General features: G+C 43.9%; 1 protein-coding gene across 5 annotated transcripts in view; it reads right to left on the reverse strand.

Annotated features, from left to right (window-relative positions):
* Positions 1-27,285, reverse strand: part of LOC119167581 (actinia tenebrosa protease inhibitors) — a 139,442-nt gene that overhangs the window by 62,134 nt on the left and 50,023 nt on the right. For all 5 annotated transcript variants that reach the window (XM_075866092.1, XM_075866093.1, XM_075866091.1 and 2 more), the window contains 3 exons: positions 23,626-23,814; positions 21,601-21,663; positions 17,251-17,460 (listed from right to left, as the gene is read on the reverse strand). In XM_075866092.1, the coding sequence (XP_075722207.1) occupies positions 17,251-17,460; positions 21,601-21,663; positions 23,626-23,814 (462 nt within the window). The remainder of the gene's footprint in view (positions 1-17,250; positions 17,461-21,600; positions 21,664-23,625; positions 23,815-27,285) is intronic.

Below are 27,285 nucleotides of genomic sequence, written 5' to 3' on the forward strand. Positions count from 1 at the left end.
TAAAACGTCATGACTCTAACTATCATGTTCTGATCATGAGCGAAATAACTCAGAAGATTCAGTGGCAACCACTCCAACTTTTTAAGCACAATTCAAGTGAGGTCACCAAGTATGTGGGTTTTTTCAAATACCTCTGGACAGTTTTTTTCAATTGCTTTTAATGTAGAAAGAAGAGCTCGTGGTGACTTATGTAAGCAGCCTTCTTGCAAACACCTCTCGGAGTGAGTGCAATTTAGTGTGGTTTGGGTGCGGCTGCCCTAGGGGTATTACTGTGAGATGCTAGGCTTCCTTCGTATGCTGTCACCTATTCAATTTTTCTGTGAACGCTCCCACAGATGTAGTACACTCACACTGTGTCAGTACATGGTGCACTACGCTGCACTGGAAAGAAGTGACACCAACATGTGAAACACCTTCAATACCTGCTCTAAGGTTCATATGTGGGAACACTGCGATTAAGAAAAATGTGTATTGCTGTGATATGAAGGAAAAGTAACAAACACTGGACAATGGTAAAACATGACCACTTATATACAATTGTGTTGGTTCATAAGTAAATTATATATGAAAGCAAAAAATCGCTGCTTTGAAGGGAGCGCGACAGTTGATACAACTGATAGCATGTCAATGTGATGCCACTCCGATTAGCAACAGCGTTGTTCATCAGCTGCCTTTGGTATTGCTGTTCTATCTCTGGCCACTCATTCAGTCTGGAGATACTAGGCATTCGAGGGGCACACTGCATTGTGGGGAGGATTGGCCCTTTAGTTATGAACATTTTTCGATATATCAGGTGGCATTGCTGGGAACAAGTACGGGAGGCTACTGGGCGCGAGGTCCAACTTTCCGCATGACATTAAATTTTTTGTCCAACAAAACATGACGGTGGTGCATTACGATCTCGTAATTCTCAAATTGAGCGTCATATACTTTGTGTTTGGCAATGAACTTTCTGTCCTTGCCATGCAATGCTTACTCCCACCCTTTGCATTGCGTTGGATTTGTTGGAGGCCTGTCACGGTGAACATTAACAAGGTTATACCCCATTCAAGAACAAATTAGGGCATATAAATGATTCGCATCAATATGGTGGATTTGAAATACGAATTATAGTAGGATGGTCTCTACTTGTTTTTCGTCCGCTCACTCTACTGAGTTATCGTTGTTTGAGGTTACAACAACCTTTCAGTGTCTGGCTTGATCATGGTCTCAAATTACGTTCTGGGGTAAACGTCTGTCTTTTCACCTATACTTGTATTTATGCGCAGTATAGTATTTGAATGCGATAGCATTAAAGAGCTTGTTTTGCGGAAATTCTCATGTCGGTGACAGCATCTCCGGTTCTTCGCGAAAAAACTATCTTATCCGTGACCACAAAATCGAGAAAGCTTCTAACAGAATAAATAGTAAAAGACATTATTACCACTGACAATAGAACCAAAGCTGTCTGCGTGTCCATCAGGTGCTCGACCTCAGACAAACGCCAATAGTGAAAAACTGATGAGAAAAAAACCAAAATTGTGAAAACCATGTAGGAGTTCTCATTAGTATTTTGGGTTGAAAAAGGTATTCTGTTCAAACTTCTTTCCTTCATTTGGTAGAATAGATCTCCTTAGCGCGCGCAGTATTACGTGGTAGAAGTGCGGAATTGCGTCAGGCGACAAAACATGTGAAATGCGCTACGATTGGGTGCTTGAAAGGCCCACCTATTGCAGGGCGCTCCAACATATGCTCCCGTGTTGCCTTACGCACTAGTGTGGGGCCCTCCTCTTACTCACAAAATGAACATTTGTGGCATAGTAGGTACCTAACAATTGTTCTTGCAGTAGACATTCTACGATAATTTGAATCATCCAGTGTCGCACACGCAGCCGTTCGTTTTCTCACGGCATAGTTGAAGCATTCACGGAGACCGGCGCTAAGCCAACAATTGAAAACGTGATTCACACAGAGCCCGGCTACGCTATCACTTTCTACTCTCAGAGGTGAAGCACAAGCGTCCTCCAAGTTTTGTAACGATTGTGCAATTAATTGTCACACAATCTATATAATACTCAGTGGTAGCACCTCCACCATATGCGCCAAATGCTGCCAAATTTATAATAATCATGAAATGGAACGGTAATGTTTCTGTGCATGACAATATAAACTTTCGGCTAAGGCTATACCGGAAATTTCATTATGATTGTCCATCTAATAGCCTTCATTGACGGGCGAAATCGACCGGCGGCATTAAATACGAACTTTTGAAGCTTTCTACAGGAGCTTTCAACTTGGTTCCTGCAACTGTATAATGATGTTGCGAAAAATCACTAACAAACAAGTTGCGTAAAGCGCAGTCGTCACGGTGGTCGCCGATGTTATTAGTATAAACGTAGACAGTAACTTATTGTTCTGTTGGGATTGTGCTCATTAAAGCAATAAATACCACTGGAAAAAATAGTGCTTCTTGGACAACTCTGTGCGTTTGTTTAAATTTAGATGAAGATCATTCATCTTTGACGCAGTAGCATTATCATGATTTTAAGAATTCCGCCACTTATTCTATGAAATATTGTGGCAAGTTCCATCTCTTTAGCGCATTCAACAAAATGAAGTGATCCACACTGTCATATGCCTTGATTGATTGATATGTGGGGTTTAACGTCCCAAAACCACCATATGATTATGAGAGACGCCGTAGTGGAGGGCTCCGGAAATTTTGACCACCTGGGGTTCTTTAACGTGCACCCAAATCTGAGCACACGGGCCACGACATTTCCGCCTCCATCGGAAATGCAGCCGCCGCAGCCGGGATTTGAACCCGCGACCTGCGGGTCAGCAGCCGAGTACCTTAGCCACTAGACCACCGCGGCGGGGCTGTCATATGCCTTGGCTATGGCAAAGGTTACTAAAGCAGCGTATTGCCTTCTTTTTCGAGCAAGCTGTATTTGGCTTTCTAAATCACCATGGGCACACCAAATACAAAAAATAACTGGGAAAAATAATTTGGTTCTGCATAATACTACGTTGGGTACCATCCAGATACTTACTCGGCCATTTAGGATCCTATCTACTAGTTTCACATTGTTAGATGTTAGAGAGATTGGCCTTAGATTATTGGCTTTATATCCTACTCCTGGATTTTTCATTATAGGAATGATCATGGCTATCCTCCATTTCTGCGGCACCCATGAGTTTCTAATCAAAACAAATCGGCGTACCCAGCTGTAGATGAATGTGCTCCTCCTCGCTGAACTTCATACATGAAAAACGCGTTTTCGTACAAGAAACTACGCATTGCCAAAAACAGTCGAAGAAGCGACGAGTGGACACAGTGAACCTTTCGTGGTAGCCACAGGAACATTGGCGCCGCTGATCACAGCCATGAGCCGGCCACGGGAGAAAAATGTGACTACAGCGCCACTAGTTCTCGCGACCGCCACACGGCCTGCCTCTCTGGCGGAGCTTTGAAGCTGAGTTTATTCTAGTAACATTGTCAGCTATGTGCTTCGTCTCTGGAGTTCTGTTTGCGTGTGCAATGCAGTGCCGCTTCCACATGCAACGATCTCTGACATTTACGGATACGAGCGTGATAGTATAAGCTACGAGAGCTGTTGTATTATGCGCTGTTGATATACAACGGCATCGAAGGCCGAATGTTGAGTTCAGTAAAGTGATGAACATGCCAGGTGGTAGCGGGAGGCTTAAGTGGATTCAGAGCTCAAACTTAGAACTCTGTCTCTCGCGCTTGAAAAGTTGAGTGCATCGCGACCCAACTGGCTGCCATACACACACCAATGCAGGACCGAACTGATTTATCTCCACCGAAGCAACCAATAAGCAGGATGCTGCTGGCCAACACTACCCTGCATATCAAGCACATATCCACAGGACGGTCGCTGACCCCCAAATTACGTTAGTTCGCTTCAGCAGACCGTCAGTTGGCAAGTGATTAGATGAAAACCCGTTCGATTTCACTCTTGCGGTTTGTGATTGCTTGTGGTTCAAGTGTGATTCGCGCAGTGCTTTGGTGTGTGCAGTGTTTCCGGAGAGTGTATACCACTCGCGAGTTGGTGGTTGTCGGGACGGATATGTGCCTCAAGATGTCTACATTGATGCATCAACATCTAAGGGTGCTGTAGCCTGTAAACACGAACACAAATTATATATCAATATGTAATAAACATTGAACTGCTTCTGTGAAGACACATTTCACTTTCGTGTATTATACGGATTCGTATGGCGGAGGCATCAACTAGATTTTTTTTTCCTGGGTGAATTAGAGTAGGATGATCTATGTTGTATACAATGAAGATGTTCGATGTGTCGTGGCGCAAGAGCCATTTCATGGCCAAAGAGCGCCAGTTCATCTTACTAGAGATATGGATCATGATTGTGATAAGCGGCTGTATAGGGGCCATAACATTCGTCGCGCTAAGGCGGGTAAAAGCATAGAACTAATAAAATCATGACTAGGCTGTGAAAAGTGTGTGGTGGTAATGCATGACCAAAGCTTGTGATAATAAAAACGATGGTGGACATGTATGGAATTAGCACAAGTGGCTCCATCGTTCTAACCCTTGCGTCCAAGGGCCGTGAGGCAAGTGATTTGTTTTGTATATCCACTGCAGCGGAGACCTCTCTGAATAAGTCCTGCAACAGAATACCTGGGTATTTGATATGAAAAGTACGAACTTCTCTTCAAAAAGTTAACAATGATATGTCTGTAAAACGTGGTTCTCTACCGACGAACATTGCAGTATAAAGTGGTATCTGTTGCCGGTAGGGTAAGGGAAAGTGTTGTCTTCTCAGCGTGTCTAATTCTTTACACTGGACTAGAATGTGAAGTATGATTAGTGCTTCTCCACATCTGTCGCCCAAAGGGGGATCGCCCCCAGATAAAAGAAATGAATGTGTTGTGTGTGTATGTCCTGTTCTTAATCTTGTAAAATGTGCGTTTTGCTTGGTCAAGCGAGGCTAACCCATGGGGTTCAGATCATCTGCCCATTTGGCTGGTTCTAGAAAATTCTCCTAGCAGCCAGAGTGCTGCCTACACAGTGACAAATTGGGACAAGATCTGTCAGCTGATCGCGGGGGCACCATCACACGAAAACATGTTCCAACTATTGAGTGAATGTCTGCAGCAAGCTACAGTACGACGGCTGCGAAGCATATACAAGCCAAAACCTCACCGAAAGCTCTTGAGACTACGTGCTTGTCGACGACGTGCTTACAGGAGGGCACAGCGTTCCAAAAGACGCTCTGATTGAACACTTTATAACCACTAAGATGCAGCCATTAGGTTGCACACAATACAACTTCGTCGAAGACGCTGGGCCGCATTGTGTAGCTCGATACTTATGGCGAGTGGTTTTGGGAGTGTATGGCGCATATTAAAGGCTCTCCGAACACCTTAGGTCTTCAACAACCCAACTATAGCATTGTGCATAACAAGTGGACTCTTTCCGAAAATTCTTGCAGATGATTTTGCTATTAATTTCACCTGTCCTATGTCAAAATACAATGCCAGTCATCAATCTGTAACAATTTTATATGGACCTCCATGTGAGATGGATGAGGCAGAATTTACCCTGGCCGAGCTGTGTCATGCACTTAGCCTCTGTTACCGTCGCACCGCCCCAGGTGAAGATGGTGTTACGTACCAAGCCTTGCGAAACATTGATGAGGTCTTTCATCAAAGTATCCTGGACGAATACAACAAAGTGTGGCAAACAAGTCTGATTCCTGCTGAATGGAATTGTCTGTGGTGAAGCCAACTTTGAAGCCTGGTCGCCCTGCACAACTTTTGAAGTCATACTTGCCAATATCAATAACTTCTAATGTTATGAAGCTGATGGAACGTATGGTGCTGTTTCGTCTGGACGCCAGACAACAGGAGCTCACTTTCTTCCCTGATGTCATGAGCGAATTTCGTCGCCACCGTTCAGCCTTCGACAGCATAGCAGATCTTGTATCATCGCTTGAATCTGCTCGAGCAAACAGACATTCAGCGTATGTTCAATTTTTTGACATAGAGCAAGCGTTTGACTTGGTGCCACATAAGGCGATTATTTGTGCACTGATTATTGGAGGAATTTCAGGCCGTCTGTTGCACTTTCTCCATGATTTTTTATTGGAGCGCAGAATGAAAGTGCGCTTTGGAGAAGTAGGGAGTCAACGTCGCGCTGTTAAATGTGGCGTCCCGCAAGGCAGCGTTTTGTCACCGCTTCTCTTTAACAGCGTACTTGCTCGACTTCCGGGCCGATTACCGAAAGAATGTGACTTTGCTATAGGCATAGCGATTTATGCTGATGACATCGCACTCTAGGTCAGTGGTCCGTCACACCATGGTCCACGTGTTCGTAGTATATTGCAGCGAGCTCTGAATGCAACTTAAGAATACTTCGGGGAAGTTGGCCTGCAAGTTCCACCTGAGAAGTCAGCTGCCATTGCGTATCATCCAAGGCAACGCGCTTGTCGAAGCCTTAGCAGGCTTTACCTCGGAGACACACCGATACAGTGGGTACACCAACATCGCTATCTGGTTTAACATCGATGATCGCCTTTCTTAGCGCCCTGCTGTTAAAACTGTGAGGCGAAAAGCGCTGTCCCTGTTCGAGTATGTAACCGTCTTGACTGCTAGGGGTGATTGCATTGATCAGAAGACGGCACTACAGGTTTACCAATCAGCTGTACTCTCTTGCGTGATGTGTGCTTTGCCAGTAATAAATGTGCCGCCTGCTTTAATGTATTAGCTAGAATGGCATCATTGTGTTGCCCTTCAAGTACTGTTTGGCTTACCTAGTGAAGCACAATCCATCTAACTACTGACTGAAGCACGCAAGTTGCCGCTAAAGCTGCAAGCTGACCAGAAGGCGCTACATCATATTGAGCGTCTGAACCGAGCCCTACATGGCAAGACACTCCTTAACAGGCTTTTACAGCGCTCATTTTCTCGGAGGGATAAAATGGCGGCTGTGTTCAATGATATTACTGGCCATTCCGGTGAAACTATTCACTTGCCAACATCGACAGAGCACAGGCCATGTACTTTCCTTACCCGTCTGTCAATTCCAGGAATACGCAAAACGTGTGACCAACCTGTTTCGGAACTATACCAATTAGACCATTCACACTTATTTGACAACTTTGAAGACTATGCAAAAGTATTTACGGATGCTTCTGTACGCGCCGATGGCCTGAGCGCATCTGCAGCTTTCTTCTGCCCTTCAACTGATATCAGGCGGTTGTTCAAAATACCGCACCCCTCATCGTCGGTGACGGCGGAGCTAGCAGCGAATAATGTCGCCCTTAAGTACGTACAAGAACGGTTACCAGCATCGAAAGTTGTCATCCTCACTGACTCTCGTAGTGCCCTTAGCAGACTCACCAGCAAGGAGACCGAGAGCTCTATTCTGAGCAGCATCATGGAATCCATTAACAATACTCCGTCACGTGGGGTATGCCTAGCTGCATGGCGGGTACCTTCGAACCTGGGTATCACGGGCAATGAAGAAGCGGATCGCCTTGTTTTGTCAAACAACCATGACGACTGTGACTGTCTGGGAATTTTATGTACGACAGACTATGCTCGTCTGCTTATACGCCGACACCTCCTAAAGCCGCACCCAGACCATCGTGTGGCGAATGGATTGTTACCTCCCCGTGTTCGTGACCGTGGCTTGCCTCGTAGTTCCCGAGCGCTGTTGTAAAAACTAAGTGTGGTCTCTGCGCTGGGGCACGAACGATTACACCGCAAAGGGCGTGTAGACAGCCTGTTGTGCGCAGATTTTGGCTCCTGCGAAACACTTGAGCATCTCGTAGTGCACTGTCACACATTTGCTACGCAGTGGTCTTTGCTGATTAAGGAATAGAAATTTTTAGGACTCAAGTGCGCGATTCTAGGTGACTAGCCTCGTTCCGAGTGGTGGTGCTTCCCGACCCAACCAGGCCCACCAAGCTCTTCTTACATTTATGAAACAAACAGGACCTGGCCACCCGTTTACGAACAGTCTCTTTTTTTCTTTTTTTCTTTTTTTTTATTGCTTTTATTTATTTTACTACTACTTGTCGAAGTCTTCGTCATTTTTTTCTCTCTTGCTCATCTTTTTTTCCTCTTTCTCCCCGCTCATATTTGTTCCCTCTGTTTCTTCCCTCCTCTCGAAAGAATGAGCAGGCATTGTGCCCCTCCAGGTGGCAGTTGCCAGCTTGCTCTCTCCCTCTTTCTTTTGTGTCCTTCTGTATATGTGTAAGCAAATCAAATAGTAGCAATAATAATAATAATAATAATAATAATAATAATAATAATAATAATAATAACCCTGTAAGAATTATTTCTGTGTGGTGTGATTTTGGTACTGGTGGCGAATGACCAAGGTGCGGCTTGATGACATGCAATTTATTACCTGTGGGTGTGTCCCATGTGCTCTGGCAATAACCCCCTGAGTTTCCGTTTTAGAAAAGGTTTCAAGTCGAGTGCAGGAATTGGTATCGAAGTGTTGATAGCGGTTTCGTTGGCGGATCCAGCTAGCTGGTTCACCAGAACGTTTCCTTGTATTTCGCGGTGTCCTGGCACCCAGCAGACTACAACATGCTGCTTGGATGAGTACACTATGCATAGGAGTGAATAAAGCGAGACAAGGACAGGGTTTCAGTGCTTTTTAGGTGTTTTCAGAGCTTTTACTACGCTTAGGAAGTCCGTGTATATTATTCCCTTCTGTAGTTTTATTTGTTTAGTGTATTTAACAGCCGCAAGTATTGCATAGGCTTCGCCGGTGAAAATTCTTGTATCAGAGTGCAGAACGCCGGCTTCCGAAAAAGATGGGCCGACAGCTGCATACGAGACTGATATGTTAGACTTTGAAGCATCCATAAAAAAACTCAGGACATCTGTATTTATGTTGTAATTCAAGAAAGTGTGTCTGGATATGTGCAATCGGTGCATGCTTCGTAACCTCCAAGAAAGACACGTCCCAATCTATCGCCTGCCACTGCCACGGTGGCAGGCGTACTGCGGGAGCCATCAAGCGGTGTTCGAGTGGCACACCGGTTTCCTTCGCTAGGCCGCTCACACGGAGTGAGTAGAGTAGGGCTGTCTCATAGAAGCCAGTTTCTCCAACAAAGCAATGCTTGACACGTGCTTGATTGTAGAATGTGATGGGTGATTCTTGTCTGCACTTACATTAAGATAATATTTAAAAGACATAAAACATCTCTGCAGGTGCAGCGACCATTTGTTCGATTCCACGTACAGGCTTTCCACGGGGCAAGTGCAAAAGCACCCGTGGAGAGATGGATGCCTAGATGATGAACAGGGTCAAGCATTTTAAGAGCAGTAGGTGTCGCATACTGATATGCTATTGCCCCATAGTCTAGGCGGGTACGTATGAGGCTTTTATACAAACTCATTAAACACTTCTTGTCACGTTTTCACGTAGTGCGTGACAACACTTTTAGAACGTTCATAGCTTTTATGCACTTGTTTTTTTAATATTTGATGTGTGGTATGAAGGTTAGCTTGGTGTCTAAGATTAGGCCTAAAAATTTGTGTTTGGTATTAACAGAAAGACATTGCCCATGCAGTTGAACATGGGGTTCGGAATGAATGCCTCTCTTTCTGTAGAACAAGACACAAGTGCTTTTTTGTGCGTTCAGTCGTAACCCGTTTTCTTCTGCCCAATAGGAGACTTTGTTCAAACCAAGCTGAACCTGCTGCTCACGTATGACCAGAATACGAGACTTGAAACCAAGTTGAACGTCGTCGACATATATACAATAAAACATATTGTGAGGAATGGACAAGCGCAAGGAACTCATTTTGATAATAAAAAGTGTGCAACTAAATACACCACCTTGCGGCTCGCCTGTTTCTTGGACGAATGTTTAAGAGAGAAAACTGCCCACTCGAACGCGGAATGTCCGATTTGACTAGTAACTTTCGATTATACTGCACATTCTGCCACGCACGCCAAGATGGGACATGTCTCTGAATATTACAAAGCGCCATGCTGTATTGTAGGTGTTTTCGATATCGAGGAACACAGAGAGCAAATATTGTTTGTGGACGAAAGCGTCTCTGATCTGTGCCTCAATACAAACAAGGTGGTCAGTGGTGGATCTACCTTCTCGAAACTCACACTGATAGGTCGAGCAAATTGTTTGTTTCAAGGAAATGAACAAGTCAGCAGTTTCTCATTTTTTCGAGAAGTTTGCATAAGCAGCTTGTAAGTGCAATAGGCCAATAACTCGAAACTGACGAGGAGCCCTTGCCCTGTTTCAAAATGAGAATAACAATAGCCTCTTTCCAGGAAGTAGGGATGGTGCCAGAAAGCCAGGTAGCATTGTATAGGGAAAGTAATGTTTTTCGCGTTCTGAGTGGCAGGTCTTTCAGCATTTCATACATGACTTGGTCGTAGCCTGGTGCAGAATTACTGCAGGAGTTACATGATGTTTGAAGCCCAGCTAAGTTGGGATGTTGGTTGTATTCCTCGTATTTTCTGCACTTGTGTTCTAGTTTCCGCTTTCTATTCTTGTTTTATATTTTTGAAAATCTTCAGTATAGTGTAACGAGCTAGACACCTGCTCGTAGTGCGTACAAAAGAAGTTCGCCTGATCTTCCAAGGTGTCACCCTGTGTGTTAACAAGAGGGAGTGAGTGAACTTGTCTTCTTCTTATCCTACCAAGCACGCTCCAGACTTTAGCCTCTTGTGTATATGAATTGATTTCTCATAAAAACTTTTGCTAGCTTTCTCTTCTGGCCTGCCGACGCGTTCTCCTGCGTTGAGACTTTATTTTCCTAAAGCCGTCAAGATTTTTGGCTGTCGGTGAGTTCGGAAGCAACCTCCATGCTTTGTTTTGCTGTTTGCGCGCGTTTCGGCACTCAGAGTTCACCATGACACACGTCGTTTTTCAGGGTGCTCATTCGTTTGTGGGATGCATTTTTGGCAGCGTCAATCGAAAATGCTGTGAAGTAGGTGACAGCAGCATCGATGCTCAAAGTACATATATCATTCCAACCTAAACGAGCGATGGTATAAATCTGTTCTCAGTCGGCTCTGTTTGTGAGCCATTTGGGAACCCGTGGTGGACACTCAGTTGCTGTAGTTGTGCTCAAAACTACGGGAAAGTGGTCACTTCCGTAGAGATTACCGCTGACTTTTAACTGGAGTAGAGGCACAAGGGACGGAGATACTATGCTTAGATCTATGGAGGAATAGGTTTTGTTCGCGAGATTATAATAGGTTGGTTCTTTTCAATTCAGATGACACGCGCTTGACAAGAGGAGGAACTGTTCAATCAGTCGACCTCTTGCGTCGCAACGAGAGTCACCCCATAGCTTGCTATGTGCATTCAAGTCTCCAAGAAGAAGGTAAGGTTCTGGAAGTTTATCAATTAAATATTGTAAATCGTGTTTTTGCAGCTGATAGCTTGGGGGAATGTAAATAGTGCAAATTGTGATCAGTCTATTAAAAAGAACAGATCGAACAGCGAGTGCCTCGAGGAACGTTTGGAGTTGTGTGTACCTGCGATCCCTTGATTGACTATAATGGCTACACCTCCGGATGGTGTCACGGCATCATCATGGTCCTTTCGAAAAATAATGTAGTCCCGTAGAAAGTTGGTGTGTCTTGGTTTTAAGTGTGTTTCTTGTACACACAGCACTTTTTTTGAGTGTTTGTATAACAGTTCTTGGTCATCATCAAGATTACTTAGAAGGGCCCTGACGTTCCATTGTATATTTTGAGTGTTCGTGGTGAAAGTAAAGTAGCGCTGTGAGTACGAAGAGCGAGTGGCTGTGCAGGCGGAAAGTTTCAATTTATGTAACCGGGCCGTCACCAGATCCCATTATCTGTTTTTTTTTTCCTGGGGCGCTCCAAGGATCCACGCCGCTTCCTCGGCACCAAGGGTACCGACGTATCCATTGCCTCTTCGGAGGCACTGGATGCCCACACGTGCGAGCTGGTTGTTCGAAGTTTAGGCCTCGCCTCATGAAGGGAGGCCTTGAGACACGAAGACCCAGGGGTCCCTGATCTCTGTTCGTATGTAGGCGGAGTAGACTGAACTACTGCTGCCTTGAGGGCAGGCGCCACAGCCGACGGCTCGCTCTGCGCAAGCTGAAGCAGTGGCGATGGCTGGTGCGACGCTACCCCCGGAGGCGCCGCATCAGCATATGATTTTGGGCCATAGAATAGCGAGACCCTTCTTCTTGCTCCTTTGAATGAAGTGTTTCCCTTCACTTTCAACGTGCTGATCTCTTTCTCTTTCTTCCAGAATAGATATGACCGTGAGTATGAGGCATGAATTTCATCACAGTTGACGCAGTGTGCCGGTTCTGTGAAGGTAACAGAGGTGTGACCCGAAACTCCGCATTGTGCACAAGTTTGTCGGCCACGACAGCTTTGCGAGCCGTGGACATATATCTGAATTGAAAGCATCGTCGCGGGTTAAGTAGGTATGGTCGAACACGAAGCTTTGTGCACCCGGTTGTGAGTGTTTTGGGAAGGATGCTGGAGCCAAAGGTAATGATTATATGTTTTGTTGGAGTCTCTTTGCCATTTCGCTTCATCTTTATTCTCTTTACATTAATTACATTCTCATCTTTCCAGCCTTCAAGAAGTTCAGCGTCTGTCAAGTCAACTAGGTCATCCTCCGATACGACTCCTCGGACTGTGTTCATCAAACGATGTGCTGAAATAATGATGGAAACATCACCAAAAGTCTTCAAACGGGATAATTTATCATATTGTTCTTTGTCTCGAACTGCAATGAGGAGGTCACCACTGGCCATTTTTGTAGCTTTGTACCCTGTTCCTAGTGTGTCTATTAGGCACCTTGAAACTAGGAACGGTAAAAGTTTTCTGACAGGTTTTGCTGGTGTGTCACTGTGGATAACGCGGTAGCCTGAAAAGTTGTTTTTGTTTAGTTGGAATAGCTGAAAGCTTGCTTCGGTGCGCACCCTGTTCAGGGAGCGATCAATAGAGGGTTGGAAGTTTTTGGTCATAAAATATGGAGTGTGTTCTAAATTATTTCAAAATTTAGATCTCAAACGATCTAAATTAATCTAACAACGACTTTCGCGTAATTGCAGCTTCCACGCAACTCTAGTTTTTTGCAAAATTGTAGCAAAGCCTAAACATGTTTTTGTAGGTTTTCAGTTGTTTTTAGAGTGTTTAGCTCAAGTGTTTTGTTTCTTGGTAATGTGTCACCAGCGGTAGCATTACTCGCGACTGATGATTGTTTCACAGAACGTTGTTGCACCCTCAGCGTAGTTTGATTGCTTAGCATCGTGAAATGAATTGAAGTATTTTCACTTGCTTTCTTTGTACTAGTTTTCTCAGCCGACACAATTCTACGCAACCCCGTGTCTCGGGCACGTGCAGATATTACGTGGATAAAGAACTTGTGAGAATTCATTCTCTCAGCTTTCTGAGTCTACCAGCAACTGGCCTGGGATAATCTACTATGTGTGGCTGTCGCTTAGAGTGTTGAACGAGTTACCAGTCTGGTGGTTAAATGTGTAACATATTAATCTCCACTAGATATTGAGTGCAGTGCGTGTTTTGAAGTAAAAGTGTTTTATCAAGGTTCTGATGTTACACGCGGATACCGCTGCAATCATTGGGTCAATTTAAAAAGTGCAGTACCCTTCAGCATGCAGGGCAGAAGCGGAATGCATGTTTTATCAGAAGTGAAGGTGCAAACTAAGAGACGTTAACTTAGAAGCGTGGCGGTTTGGGCTAGTTGGCATGACACGACGATTGTTATCGCGCGAGAGCAAAACTATGACGAAAGGACAAGCGCTCGACCTCTCTTGTCCCTTCGCCGTCGTTCTGCTCTCACGCTATAACAATTGTCATTGTTAGAAGACGTTAAGGCAATGCGACATTGAGACAAAGAGTAAGAAACGGAGTGAGTTTGCAAAATGACTCGCACAGCTGGAGACCCTATTTGAAAGCAGAACGTGATGCCCGAAACTTCATACTGACTTGTTTAAAATAGTTTTAAATATTGCCCTCACCTTCCCGAAGGAAATTGTGAGGAAATGCGAATGCATTTCTTGCGCTAAAAATACTGACGTAGTAGTTTTAAAGGCATAAATTAATGACGAGACGAGGATTTGTACCGTAACCGTTTATTTCCACATTCATCAGCTAGAGAACGGTTGACAGTAAGGTGCGTGCTTCACTCCATTTATAGATACGTATCAGTGAGCGGACGGGTGATTGAGGCGCAGGGAGGAGAGAGAGCAAACGGCGAAATGAGTGGCGAAGCACATCACCTACGCTCTTCTACACTGCCTCCACACTATTGGGAGCTCCGCGGAGCTCCCGCGATGCTGATGCTCTCACACGCCAAAGCGCGGTTCTCGTCACAACTCGCTCTCCGCTAATCCGGCCGCACCACCTGCTCCGGCTGTTAGCGGTAAAGATAAGCGCGCGCGCCCGCAGCGGCTGCTATAGGAGAGAGAGTGAGAACGAAGAGATAACACCTGGCGAGGCGTGGACGCCGCAGGACACCTGACATAGCCCGACTAAAAAAAGGCATTCGCATTTAAAACATCTTCTGAGTATCAACCAACTCAACGAAAAATAAATCTGGCCGTGCAGTAGGTGGATGCACCTGTATCCATCATAAATGAAACATAAAGAGTATGTGAGAGGAGAAGGCAGGCGCAGCAAGATCACGGTTTTTTGTGATTACGATCGCATTTCAATGCAGTGGCAGGTATTAAGAACACTGAACAGTATCTTCCAACAAAACGGGACACTGGCGTATATTTGAAAAAAGTCAACGCCCTAAGGCTTGGGTGCTGTTGAAGCTTGAAGATTTTTTGATGTGCCTAGGCACCAACGGTTTCGCTGAAAGGACTGTGGAGCATTTATCAACACTGGGCAGCAATGGCTTTAGGTGTTCTCGAACTAATAATTGCTGAAACTTACCTTAGCAATTACAAATGACCACCATAGGACACTGTCATAGAACACAGAGTCACGCAAGCTTTTACAAAGTTCACACCATGAATGAACATGCACAGTAACAGTCGTATAAGATTTCTTACTGAAGTCCGCGTCCACGGTTTGACAAAACTATCTATGGACGAGAATAAACGGGCAACAACGCAACAACACTGTTGAACATCGACTAAATGCAGTGTGTGCGTCTGTGTGTGTGTGTGTGTGTGTGTGTGTGTGTGTGTGTGTGTGTGTGTGTGTGTGTGTGTGTGTGTGTGTGTGTGTGTGTGTGTGTGTGTGTGTGTGTGTGTGTGTGTGTGTGTGTGTGTGTGTGTGTGTGTGTGTGTGTGTGTGTGTGTGTGTGTGTGTGTGTGTGTGTGTGTGTGTGTGTGTGTGTGTGTGTGTGTGTGTGTGTGTGTAGGCCGTGTTTGAAACTTCGATGCTACGCATCAGTAGGCCGTTCAATGTGACACCATTATAGTGCTCGTTTCGCAGAAATTTCGGCAGCCTATCAGCACGATATCTGCGCGGAGTTGTACTCCGCGTTCAACATAAGATTACAGTATTTTGAGCCAAGTATGACGTTCAGGACTAATCGTAACAAACTATGCAGAAACCCTGGGAGGCCTTTAAGGCAGTGGTGCAGAATATAGGCAAGAACGCACGCATGGCCGGACTTCAGCATACGGCAGTGGTTTTATTTTCAAAGCTTGTCATTCATGCAAAAACTGAAAAGAAAAAGTTTGCTTCGTTTAGCCTTTTTACGCAAAAACGCTGTTTATACAGCGATAAAGTAGCCGCCACCGCATGTGATCTGAAACACCCCTCTTGATTTGTATCACCCGTCGAGCATAAGATGAAATATGCTAAACTAAAAAACATAGAAGCCTATGACGACTTTGCAGGGAATAAATATGGGTTTCGGTATGAAGTCAGGGTGGTTGATAAAGAGCCTTTATACTCTGTATGTCCACTATGCCTACCGTGTACTACTACAAGTTTAGAGGTGTTTATTACAGTGGTTGCTGTTCATAGAATGTGTTTCTTCACGAATCAAGAGACCTGGCTTAGGACCCGTTAATTATTAGTGTGTAGAGCTCTGACAAGGAACCCTTGTACCTATTCTTTGTTTGAGCGGCAACGTTAGTACATAGCTAATTAAATGTGTTGCAACTCAATCCTCAAGTCCTCATCAAATCGGGAGAATCTTTATATGAAACTGTAATTAACAGCTCTTGCTTAGTACTGGCGCTGAGAAACACTTGACACTGATCGTAAGTGCTTTATGAAAATTATGTGTTATTGCGAAAAATGAAGTAATCTAAAACTGAAATGCAGCATAAGCGATGCACGCAATTAGCACAGAAAAGTGGCAGTGTCTTCTCCACACCGCTGAACAACGTTGTGAATTCCAATTTTCGATTACAGTGCACGCAAGTTGCTTATGACAGGGCCATTGTTTTATTTCTTTAAAGAGACACGTTATCCGGTCTCAGGCAAGTGATTGTTTGTCTAAGGACAATAAAAAAAGGGGCATAAGATTGTAAACCAAAATAAAAAACCAATACCGGAGCTCCCCAAGGTGGATTCTAAGAAGGAGCGTAAAACTTCACGCAACGATTTCTGTTTGTGGAGTTCCCACCACTCCTTTTACTAAAACATCGCTGAAGTCATTGTTTAAAAAATAAACATCTGAGACTTCCCCAATAGGAGCGTTAGGAAGATTAGCGCTCTCAGTGTGTGAAATTGCGCTACATTTTCCGCGCATTATCTTGTACCTATTTGTTACGGCTATTGAGATATACGTCGCGTGCAGTTACTACAGCGACTTGCGCACCTGGCCGCGGAGGCGACGTTCAAGAAGCAGGGGCATTTGCTGTCTCAGCGGGGGTGGTGGCGCTTTCTCATGCACCCGCCTAGAGTCATTCCAGGCGTATTAAACGCATTTTCAACATTTTTATGCAAAGTGTTGATAATACGTGATCATTATATCTGATACTTGTATCTCTTCAAGCCTTATTCGTCCTACCAAGCCAAATTTGAGTGTTTATCCACCTTGTAACGGTATGTAGTGCGTGATTTACGGTGAGCGTAATCACACCTCAAGAGATGGATGGAGAAGAAGCTGAGCGCCTCAAGTGCGCCACATTCTAAAGCAATAACTCGGCAGTGCTTAGTCCGGCAGTTCTTGGGGCATTTGTAACGACCAAGATTGTAAAGCCACAGTCATGATGTTCTTCTCAATGCGCATTCAACTTCATCCTTTTTGCTGGTTGAAACATTTATTGTAAAGGGAACTCCTTTACTTATGCTTTACCTGGTCTGGGGCTCACAGGTATTGAAGATGCGCAGGCCTTCATACAGGCTGTGCCAGACACGAAGTTATTGCCATTGCTCTTGCATCCACCATATGTAAACTGGCGGCAAGTGTTGGTCGCAGCGTCGTAGTAGAAGCGAGTGAAGGCAGCTTTACACGGACCACTGTATGGCGGCCGGCGGCAAATGGGCCATCCGTTTGGTCGAGATGCTGCAAAAGAGAAAACAGGATTAAACAATTAAGTATGGACGATGTTCATGATCAGACGTTTAAAATATTATGTATGGATCCCCACAAAGCACCATTTTATGTCCTACACTTTTTTTTACCAGTAATGATATCGCAACAGTACCCTGAACATCAGATGTTGTATCATATACCGACCACACGAATGGTTTCCCCTCGTGTAATAATATATCTAGCAATAATTATTTAATAATTAACAGGCTATAATCACTATCGGCGTGATTATTTGCTAATGAACTCTACTTAAATGTTAGCAAGGCGAATACTATGGTTTCTGCTTCACTTATTGAGCCAGTTGAGTTTGTATACATTATTTAAGTCACAACCAATTGAAAGAGTTTTCAAGTACATGTTTGTGGGAGTGGTTTTTCATGATAATTTGCGACGGAAGCCTTACGTTAGCTTCAATAAACGAGGTATTGCACAGATAACTAGCAATCTGAATAAATATTGTGCGGTGTTACCATCAAAGCTTTAGCGTCAGTTGTACTTTTCTATTGTTCACTCTATAGACCCCAATCTTGCCTGCTTCTTCGGGGCGTGACTTTTAACACAATCACCTATACCTTGATAACACTGCAGAAAATATGTAATAACGTGATCTATCATCTATGTGAAAAGTCGCTTCTGAGCACTTTCAGCAGTTGTATTTTGCGCATCAGGAATATGTATGCAAAATAATTATCCAAAAAAATAAGCATTTTTAGAATTCAAGAGTAACCGCGAGAACTGATTTGGGACGTATGTCATCGCCACAACCAGCTACACGTTATAACCTACGAACCTCGCTAAATCTAATACGCGAAACAACTACAGAAACAAATTATTACAACGGCAAAATTTCAATATCGTCGATGATGAGATGATGAACATCCACTATTCAATATTAGAGAACATTTTCTATGTCAACATTCAGAAAAATGTTAAAACTTTTTGCTTTGATCGAAAGCTATATATTTTCACCAATATTCTTTCCATTTAATCATTTGTTGTGTTCTTAAATATATTCATATTCATATGGATAGATTGATATGTGGGGTTTAACGTCCCGAAACCACCATATGAATGTGGGAGATGCCGTAGTGAAGACTCCAGAAATTTTGACCAGCTGGGGTTCTTCAACGTGCGCCCAAATCTGATGGCGCGGGCCTACAACATTTCCGCCTCCATCGGAAATGCAGTCTCCGCAGCCGGGATTCGATCCCGTGACCTGCGGGTCAGCAGCCGAGTACCTTAGCCACTAGACCACCATGGTGGGGCTATCCATATCCAGGGAGTTAGAGACTGTGAATATATATATGTATTGCTTTATTATTTTATTTTTGTACCTGTGTTGTTATCTGTATTACGGCGCGTGAAGGGAACCGCCAGATTATAGACTGTTAGTGATGTCACCGTGTTATTGCACATGCGCGAGCGGCCTGTGGGTGTATATACCCCGGCTCTTGTTCTGTTGCTGGGGGAATCGTTGCTTTGTGCTGCAAGCATGTATTACCGTAAATAAAGGTGTTCCGTAAAGCCTTGGCTTCCCTCTCTGTGGATCCAACAGTACTTATTTTGTCTATTGATCTTTTTATGTAGCACTAAACTAGTAAAGTTGTAATTCTGTCAGTTACGTAAAATCCCAAATATGTAAATAGGCCTGTGAGTGTTTGCTTTCTTTTTTTTTTCTTGAACTTGTCTGCTGCTGTCTGTTGCCCACTTTGTGTCACGAGCCTAGTCAAGCGTGTATGAAAAAGCCTTTTGCTCTGGTGCCATGACAACACATGTCTCACGCATTGCCAGAACTGTGAAGAAATTTTTAAACTTCAAACTTCACCACTTACATCAAGCTAAGATTGTACTTATAGAAGCTATAAGTAACTGGTGATGATTCGCAGGTGTATGCTAGGTGCCGGGACCTTGATATGGCCCTGGGAGCCATTTTCTTAGTGCAATCATTCGTTTGTATTTTCGGGTGACCTATTGTTTCTCAATATGGTTGATTGGGCAAGTTGGTGATACATGATTGTTTTGAAGAGAGAGCGCACTACTTAGACGCGGACAGAAAGGCAGTGATCTACTTTTATCATTTTGGTGCTCCCCACCCCCCAGTCCCACATAGGTGTTGCTGCAGGAGGGGGGAGGGGTGATAGTACCGAGCTATGAAAACAACCTATAGTACTCTGCAACGGAGAGTACAATACTCTGCAATTGGTATATGATGAGTTGCACTAACCAGTGGTGCTATATAAAAAAATGAAAGCTTTAGGCTCCACCAATAATACAGCAATTAACAAATGTCCATCACAAGCATAGAAGTAAACTGTCATACAACCAGAGAGATATATACAGCTTTATTTACATATATTCAGAGGAGAAAATTCGACCCGAGCTATAATTTGCTGTAGCCTGCTACTGTACGCCAAAGGACAAAACTGGGGAGGAAAGCTAGTGATTAACGACAATGGTAAATGATAGAGGCTAGTATACACAGCCTTTTCAAATGGAGTAAAAATGTGGTGTGGTATAGTTAAATTACAAAGGACCGTGTCTAAATATCTGCCAAAGTACTCACAGAGAAAACAAGATTCCATAGAAGAGCTATCTTCACAAGCTTCTTCACCAAGTACGCTGACTGTGCAACCAAGCAACCCACTTCGCCTCGAAAAGAAGTGGCGAAAAAACTTACCGTCAATGAATGTGGGCAATCCGTGTCAAGCAAGAGCTCGGTTTTGATTGGCACAGACTCGGCTGGGCGCCGCAAGTGCTTTAAGAGAGAAAGCGCTCTTAGCTTGAATACAGCCGCTGCCTGTGGCGGTTGCGGTAGTAGCTAATCACCTTGAGCCGTCTTTTATTTTTGCGACCACATAGTGCTAGCGTATCGTGGAACCTCCGCTTTTAACAATGCTTTGTCACAATATTTAATTTCATAAAGTTTGCTTCTCTCGATTTCGCGACGAAAAGCGAAGCGCGTAGAACGACGTGCGGCATACACAAGCAAGGTTTAGGAAATTGGAGGGGCGTAAGCTTTCGTGACTTTCCAAAAGCAAAGATGATGATGCGTTTTGCCTATACGTAGCACACGCACGCACGTGTACTTTAATATAGTTGGCTTAATTTTACACCAAGCAATATCTTTGTGAACCTTCATTAGTCCCTACGATGCTCATTTACGCAGCAAAAGAGTGGAACTAGGACTTACTGAAGGAAGTTGATATGAAGCGCAGTAGGACCGCAGCTCTAGCTTTGCAACACGAATTTCTTGTAGGTACCCATGATGACCTTTGTGACGCGTCACGAGCTACATTTACAAAGCATTACTGTATGAGCAAGTGTTTATTTATTCATCTTTCATTTTTTCAGGTTGACCGTGTCCTTACTTATTCTGTTTTCCAGAACCACACCCAAGGCTGTTCGTCTTCTAGCTTCCTTTCATATAGCTTCATTTTAGGTAACCCCATTTTACAATAAAATATCAGTTGGAATTTCACGTTTGTCGCCATCTTTTACCATTTTTTATAGATTCCCGCGCTTTTTCACAAAGATCATTTGGTACCCACCACACGAAACCAATTCGCTTTTGAGTCGCATTATTCCCACTTCACGCTTGAATGCTACAGCCTCCACCAACGTTCCTGTAAGGCTACAGGTGACGCTCATCTCAGATTCACGGTAGTGCGTGTTATGCTGAAAATCATATGCTGTTGTCGTTCCCCTTACGCCCTCGCTTCAATAACACAGGCATTACGCCATCTGGTACCGACTATACGAAACCACTTTCTTTCCAAGTCACATTAAAGTCACTTCAGCCTCCATGCAATGACTTTGTATTTACTGGTATTTCTTTGTAGAGCTTCAGAAGGCACTTACGTCGCAAATCACTGCTGTGCCAGTTCAGGTGTAAATTGAAAGTACAGGCCGTTCTCTTGAGCCGCCATTAGGATGCCGAAGATACAACACCAGTGAATCCTCAAAAACCATGAATGTTCCTCATGAATTCAGCCTTGTTGCACACAGAATTAGTGATTATTATGAATTAATTAATAAAGGCCCACTTTTTTCAGAAGCACAACTCAAAACAAAGGAAACACTGCCATAGGAACTGCGAGCAGAAATACTCACCAGGCAACATTTTTTTAGTCAGTCCCCTGTAGGCCAGGACAGGTTGTAGTGGCGTCAGATTGGCTGAAGACAAAAAAAAAATGGAGTAGCCTGCAACAACTGTCTTTAACACGTATGCAGAGGTCGTTTGCATAAACAAGAAGTCTCGTTCAGAGGCTGCAAACTGAATATTTCCTGAATGTTTACATTTACCGCCTCTGTGAAGTTCAAACTAGCACGCCATTGATGTAACGAGATATAAGAACAACGTAGCCCCAACGCCACTTAGACCAGAGTTCAGCAACTTGCGCTACAAGGGCCACATTTGGCCCTCGAGGCAGCACTATGACGCTCGCTGCACGACATTATAACTTATCCCCTATCATTGGCACTTGCTATCTGAGGGCCGACTTCGTGATTTCCGACATAAAATTGAGCTGGCACTTGTAAACTATGTTTGTGAAGGGCCCTATGACGTGCGTTCAGAATATAAACTAAAGTGCCAACACAACCTCTTTCTTCTTCCCTTTAGCGTGTACGACCCTCATCTCCCCCCCCCCCGGTCACTTTGCCGCGCGGCCCCCGCTTGTTCACTTCATGCAAAATAAATGATCCTTCGCCTTAAAAGCTTAGCGAGCCCTGCCTTAGATGGTTCGTATTTTATGATGACTACTATATACACATTTGTGATACATAGCATGCCGGAGCCAGTATGGAGAGTCAAACGTTTTCTAATATGCGACTCGATTGCAGTAATTATTGCTGGAAACTGTACAGCCATGAAGCTGTGATATATCATTTTTTAACAAAACGTTCACACGGAGCCACGCCTGTTCCTGGATCCATTCAACAGTGAGTTCGGGTTTTTTAATGATACTGCTATTAGGATTCCGCAACCAATCAGCACTATTTTCATTCGCAGCACCTTAATTTTACCCCTACTACAGTCTTTAAGAATGGTATCAATCGTAGTTTGTTTGAAGTGAGCTGTCATTTCACTATATAGCAATCCAATTTTTCACGTGCAATGCATTATGTAGCCTGACCCCCCACTTATATTTTCTCTTACGGTTGAAATTTATTATCACTCTTGCTTTGTTTTCTTAACTCATTTATTATTCTTTATATTATCGCAATAAAAAAACTTTGAAGGATTATTAGCTCTGATTTGCGTTATGACAAAGAATCTTTTTTCGGCGCTTTACTTTACCAAATTTATTTTGGTCTAGTCAGTATTTTGCTCGTGCGTTACACTGTATGCACGCTATGCATCGTCACAATATGCGTTCAGTATCTCATCATTTGTGAACAAAAGATTCCACTATGGTAAATCAGCGATTAAGAACCTGGGCTGATGAGCCGAGGGTTGCAGTTTCAATTTCGACCATGATGATCGCGTTTTGGAGGAGACGAAATGATAGAAGCTCGTGTACTGTACAATGTCCGTGCAAGTTAAAACACACCAGGAGGTCAAAATATGAAAATCCCCCACTATAGCGTTTTTCAAATATATCGTGGTTTTGTAGGGTAAAACAGCATACATTACTATACTTTTGAAACTGGCATTTAAGAAACAGTTCTGGTGGCAGTCGCAAATGTTTGCATTGTGTAGGTTCCGTTTGCACGATCGGCCCTCTATATATTCTATTTGTCTCCCTCTCGGGCATAAATAGTAGTTTTTTCACTTTGTTTTGTCCATTGAACAAATTAAAACGCTGCATAACAAATACAAACTCATGCACAATATTATGTAATTTTATTTCGTTTCATAATCAGTGGTTTCAGTGTCTGTTTGTGTGCGTACGATATACGTACATCTATCACAGTCTAAGTATAAAAAACACGTGTGCATCACATCTGCCCTATTTACCTGTCATTATAAGTGATAGGTGTCGGAAGGGCGGGGGGTGACAGCCGGCCCCTCCTACGTTCATGCATGGCGTACTACCTACTGCAACAAAGGTCCATGTACCCTTCTAAATGCCTTTTTGCCCTCGCTCCATTCGGAGCTGAATATGACGTTTTTACTGGTGAAGAACAACTCACTGCTTTCTTCAGAGCATGTGTTTTCGCAGAGCTCTTTGGTGTCAAAATTGTTCGCATTCCCGGCACAGCCGCCAAAATAGAACTCTTCGCACTGCCCTGTCTCCGCGTTGTACCACCATCTCAGCAGTGGCATTCTGCAGAATCCTGGGTGGGCGGGCAGCTTGCATCGCTCAGGGATGCTGGAAGCCCCTGCAAAGAACAATAAGCAAACTTGAACGTTTACGCCATGGACATAAAATAGAACTCGAAAACGAACAATGCTGCCGAAAGCACCTTTTACAAATCACGCGTGAGTCTGTCATTGGATAAGTTAAAAGCAAGCTGGGGCTAATTTTGCCGGTAAAATGCATTATACTAAACTAACAATAACTCACTTGGAGTGCTCGAGAACCACACTGATCTTTTGACTGCAAAACTGCTACTTTATTTGCGTCTGTTCTCTCCTTGAAGTAGCGCGCAATTTGCCAGGACGTGGTCACGACGTCACCTGCTGAGACGTGTCTCTGATTGTCCACAGTTTCACTCTATGCTCAACGATTTGTGTATGGTTTCAACTAATTGCACCACATCGGTAAGCGTTTTAAAAAAGAACTCGGTACGTGTGTGCTAAACACGTCGTAATGAGTGAGCTGAACTTCACTCCGACGGGTCGCATCAGCAATGTTTGGGCTCTGAAATGCTGAGTACTTGTAACGTGCTTCGTTGAAGTAAACTATTAAGGCCCACTTCAAGAGCAGCGGTCCTTCTCTTATACGCTGCACAGCGTCGCAAATACGGTGGATGGTCGCCATTACAGTATAGGTAAGGAGGCTTTTCGACGTGGCTGCCGAAGGTGTCGCATTTGGCCTTGTTTACTAAAAAACTAGTTTGACCATTCTAGCTTTGCGAACGCGAGTTATACTTTGCGCACTTGAGCAACGTACAATTGTTCTGACAGGCCATAGTTTTTCGTGTATCTTACATGGATACAGTCCGGGAGATAACTGGGAGAGGGCAATGGTCCCAGGTCTTGTATTGAAGTGCTCTTTGAAATTGGTACGCTACAGCTTACATATTCACAAGAGCACTCATCTTTTTAAGGCTTTCTACTGCTTTCAATTGCAGTTTTGATGAAGACAAGTTGGCTGCAGAGACGAATTTTCAAATGCTCACAAATTTTCCACACCTTCGTGCTTCCATTTTCTGTAAACTTGTGAGGTTTTTTTTTTGTTACGCACAGTGCGTAAAATCAGCCTAATTTTTTTCGATTTTTTCAAAAAATTTTGAGACAGGTCTTTCCAGCATGTATGTGTACGGTCAATCTGCGTTTGCCAATTTGTCGCATTAAAACAACAAACTGGAAAGGGATAGGACAGGAAAGTAGAAGATAAGCACGAGTGTAGATAAGCTCGAACAGAGCGATATCACTAGGCTTCCGCTGATTTCCCCATTGTGTGTCAAGCCCACGTGAAGCCAGACGCAAAAGGGTGCATTGCTTTTGCCATTTTTGCCAAATAACCTTGATTTCAAGAACACTTAGCTAGAAGTGAGTCACGTACGGCTACGTACAGGAATGGTACCGACATTTTTCCCGTTTCCACAAAGAAACACACACACACACACACACACACACACACACACACACACGCACAAACCCTTCGGGTGCGTATGCTTCAAGTTCATCACTCGTATTGTACTAAGCTATCGCTGACAAGCTCCTAGAATCCCCATCAAAAGATGGGCCCTTAGTTGTGAATCAGTGATACCAAGTTTTGAAGTACTTAATCTAAAAATTTCTTTGCATACCGAATCTTAGTTGTGAGTAATTGCGGGTACAAATTGCCACTAATCATTAATGAACTAGACAAAGAGAGCAATATTCTTTAAAAAGTGATCTTAGAAAACTAATGTAAGGTGCAACAGCTTTAGAAGAGAACATCACTTTGTGGTTGATAGCGATGCACTGGAACGTGTAAAGGAATGCGTGCATTTACGAGAGGCAGTGACTGCGGAGGCCAACCATAAGACTTGTGTACTTAGAAGTATGAGAATTGGGTACATTTGGCAGGCATTTTCAGATCATGAATGATAGTTTACCGTCATGCATAAAATAAGGTATAAAACAACTGCACCTCATCATATACTTGCCTACGAAGCAGAAACCGGCAGGCTTACAAAGAAGGTACAGCTTCCATTGAAGAGGGTCCAGCGAGCAATGGTAAGAAAATGATAGATTTGCCCTAAAGAAGGTCTTCCAACGCTTTTTCGAAAAAAAAATCAATGGCTTCAGTAAAAGAGTTCATTGCCTAGCGAATAAACCAGCGGGGAAAATTTGGGAATCCATCGAGTGCTAGCGGAATTAGATCCGTCGCTCAATCTAATTGCTTTCTGCTTTTTTTTTATTCCGACGAACACGCTCGAGGGTGAGTTGGGTGATGTAACGTTGGAGGCAAGAAGTTACACCACGCTACATCATGAACCTGATCACTGTTTCTTTTTATTTTATTCGAACACGTGACTAACCATCATTCAGCACGCTGGATTCAGTAGCTATGCTGCCCACAATGCTCAAGTTATCCAAGAGCCGAGAATTCGCGTGTATTGCATGGTCATTTGCATATATGACATCGTTCGTGAAGAGCAGAGTGAGCGATTTTCGGCTTATTTGTAAATTACAGGCCTTGTGCTGGGCTACAATGCTTGCCTCGCCTGTTCACAGCAGTTCTGAGTACCGATCAGCAGCGTTTCATGGCCACGCTGAAAAAAAAATGTCACAGGGCGCGTCCGCTTAATAGAGAAACAACAACGAAGAGCCGGTCACTGAGCAAACATCCAAATGAAGCAGATGAAATGGACATGAAGCGAGGCATGTAGTGCGTGAGCAAAATAGCCGCTAGCCAGTAAGAGGGAATTCCATGAGAAGGCAAGCGCGAGAGAGTTTGGGAGGGGGGGGGGGTGCTCAGGAGTTTAGCGTCAGTTGAATAAGTGGGCGTATGAGATTCGAACGTTTGCGGGTCTAACGTGGCAGCAGCAAGCGTACGATCGTGGGTTGATTGATGGAAACACGAAGAGGCTGGTATTCTGTAACGAGTCCAGTTTGGCTTATGTTGATGGTGGTTATTCCTGTAGCCTGGTAGCTCCAACATTCGGCCATATTTGCATATGTCTTGAAATACTCTTTCAAATAGCTGAAATACACATAAAATAATAATTCACGGTTATACTGAAAGCAGCATTCAAGAATCTGTGAGCAGCAATGGGACCCAATAACGTTTACTGAAACGTTAAAAATAAAAAAAATATTTAAGGTCTCGCGTCCCAATACCGCAATATGATAAAGAAAGACGCCGTAGTGGGGGGCTTCGGAAACACCGACCACCTGGGGTTCTTTAGCGTGTACCTAAATCTAACCAAACGGGCCTCAATCAATCTCGCCTTCATCGAAAAGGAGGTCACCGCGGCCATTTACTGGAGGGTTATTGCGTTTCGCGCGATATCTTGTCTTTTGTAGCCCAAAACAATGCCATGGTGGCGACAAGTAAACGAACTAGAAATGCCTAAGTGCACTTTTGTGTTAACGCAAGTTCAATTTTAGGAGCGCCAGGGTATTAGAAAAACGCTGGAGATAACATACCCGTCAGAAGGCATATGAGGGGCGGTCACGTGTTTTTCTCTATTAGG

The sequence above is a fragment of the Rhipicephalus microplus genome, chromosome 6 (assembly GCF_043290135.1).
Source record: "Rhipicephalus microplus isolate Deutch F79 chromosome 6, USDA_Rmic, whole genome shotgun sequence".
NCBI classification, from domain to species: Eukaryota; Metazoa; Arthropoda; class Arachnida; order Ixodida; family Ixodidae; genus Rhipicephalus; species Rhipicephalus microplus.